Source organism: Mandrillus leucophaeus, unplaced genomic scaffold (genome assembly GCF_000951045.1).
Source record: "Mandrillus leucophaeus isolate KB7577 unplaced genomic scaffold, Mleu.le_1.0 Scaffold108, whole genome shotgun sequence".
Lineage (NCBI taxonomy): Eukaryota > Metazoa > Chordata > Mammalia > Primates > Cercopithecidae > Mandrillus > Mandrillus leucophaeus.
This window is the reverse complement of record NW_012098987.1, coordinates 4,281,152-4,283,532: the sequence shown is the minus strand read 5'-3', so window position 1 is coordinate 4,283,532 and position 2,381 is coordinate 4,281,152. Positions and strand designations below refer to the sequence as shown.

At 41.4% G+C, this 2,381-nt stretch overlaps 1 protein-coding gene across 1 annotated transcript in view; it reads left to right on the top strand.

The window, feature by feature from the left end:
* DYX1C1 (dyslexia susceptibility 1 candidate 1) overlaps positions 1-2,381 on the top strand; it is an 89,185-nt gene that overhangs the window by 72,102 nt on the left and 14,702 nt on the right. Inside the window, exon 6 of the mRNA XM_011986712.1 lies at positions 1,687-1,832. Within this exon, the coding sequence (XP_011842102.1) occupies positions 1,687-1,832 (146 nt within the window). The remainder of the gene's footprint in view (positions 1-1,686; positions 1,833-2,381) is intronic.

The window sequence follows — 2,381 nt, the reverse complement described above, 5'->3', positions numbered from 1 at the left end:
GGTTTCACCATATTGGCCAAGCTGGTCTCCAACTCCTGACCTCAAGTGATCCGCCTGCCTCAGCCTCCCAAAGTGCTAGGATTACAGGTGTGAGCCGCGGCGCCAAGACCTATTTTCCTTCTTTTGTATTACTATTTAAAACTATTATTTACAGGCTGGGTGTGGTAGCTCACACCTGTAATCTCAGCACTTTGAGAGGCCAAAATGGGAGGACTGCTTGAGCCCAGGAGTTCAAGACCAGCCTGGGCAACAAAACAAGACCCCATCTCTACAAAAAAGCATACAAACAAAAAATTAGCCATGCATGGTGGTGTACACCTGTAGTCCCAGCTCTTGAGAGGCTGAGATGGGAGGATTGCTTGAGCCAAGGGGTTCAAGGCTGCAGTGTGCTGTGATTGCATCACTGCACTCCAGCCTACGTGAGAGTAATAACCCTGTCTCTAAAAAAAAAAAAAAAGGATACCATTTACAACATTTTTGGTGTGTTCTCTACTGCTTTAGAAAACCCATTCTTTTTCATTTTGCTCTCAAGTTCCCCACTCCTGGGTTCTTAATGTTATTTCTCTGTGTTCTGGAACATTTCTTTGAGTAATGTATTCAGAAAAGATGACTAGGTAGTGTTGGCTGAGTTCTTACATACCTAGAAATGTCTTTTGCCTTTATAAGTGAGCAGCAGTTAACTTGGATATAAAATTATTGGGACCTTGTATTAGGTAGGTTCAAGCCAAGCATTGTAAAATAAAGCCCCAAATGTGCAGATCAAATAAAGATAAAAATTTAGTTCTCTTTAGTGTAATACTTTGTTATGCAACAGTACTCAACAACTGTGTTCCACAAGGCCATCCTGGCAGATGGGATCACCTCTGTTATCACATTATTTGGCTTTCATGTTTGAGTCTAAGAGGGCTTTTTCCCTCCTTGCCCCAGTCCTTTGAAATGTCTAGTCAAGACCCTTTCCAAGTTTTTGTTGCTTGTTTGTTGGAGATGGAGTCTCCAACACGCGATGTCGGCTAACTGCAACCTCTGCCTGCTAGGTTCAAGCAAATCTCCTGCCTCAGCCTCCCAGGTAGCTGGGATTACAGGTGCACGCCACAGGCCTGGTTAATTTTTATATTTTTAGTAGAGACAGGGTTTCACTGTGTTGGCCAGGCTGGTCTTGAACTCCTGACCTCAGGTGATTGGCCCGCCTTGGCCTCCCAGAGTGCTGGGATTACAGACATGAGCCGCTGTGCCCATCCTTGCCACCAATTCTCATTCATTTTCTTTGATGGCTAAAACTTCTTACAGTTTTGTAAGAAAGCATATAGGAGATAATGTATATAGGAGATATTGCTATAGAGTGTAAGGAGATAGAGGTGGTATTGGCAGTGGTGGTTTTGCCTATGTGCCCTTCTCTAGAGTTGATGTTGAGTTACCTAAAGTATCTTCCCTTAGAGTTGATGTGAATTAAACACTGGTTTTACAAAGAGAACCCCAGAAAAGTAGCTGAGGCCATTGATAAAGAGCAGGTAGGTCATTGGCTGCCGTATTATCAGTGCTAAACTTTGCATTTTTTTCTTGCAGAAAATATATTTGATTTATTTGTTTAGGACTTGGGGGTTAGCTTTGATGTGCAATTAAAAGTCAGTTGATGGTTAACTAGAAAATGAGAAATAAGTGACTTGCTTGCTACCATTGTTTTTGAAGGGAGAAATTCAGAAAATATATTTACTGAGAAGTTAAAGGAAGACAGTATTCCTGCTCCTCGCACTGTTGGCAGTATTAAAATCAACTTTACCCCTCGAGTATTCCCAACAGCTCTTCGTGAATCACAAGTAGCAGAAGAGGAGGAGGTAGATATACTTACTGTAGTTACAATTACCACAAATGAAAATACTTTATTTTTATTTCATCTACTGAAATTAGTGCTGGTTCTGCGTTTCTTAAGTATTTATTATACTAAATAAATAATGTCATGAATATATTTTAGAATTTCCTTATGAGAAAATATATTTTGCAGATTTTTTTTGGCTCCAGAATAGTGATAAGAGAACACTGATTTAGTATATGTACAGTAGGCCGGGCACAGTGGCTCACACCTGTAATCCCAGCACTTTGGGAGGCCAAGATGGGTGGATCACTTGAGGTCAGGAGTTCGAGACCAACCTGACTAACATGGGGAAACCCCATCTGTACTAAAAATACAAAAAATTAGCCAGACGTGGTGGTGGTGCATACCTGTAATTCCAGCCACTTGGGAGGCTGAGGCAGAAGAATTGCTTGAACCGGGGAGTCAGGGGTTGCCCTGAACTGAGATCTTGCCACTGCACCCCAGCTTGGGTGATAGAGTGAGACTTCATCACAAAACAATGAAAAACTTACATATATATATATATATATAT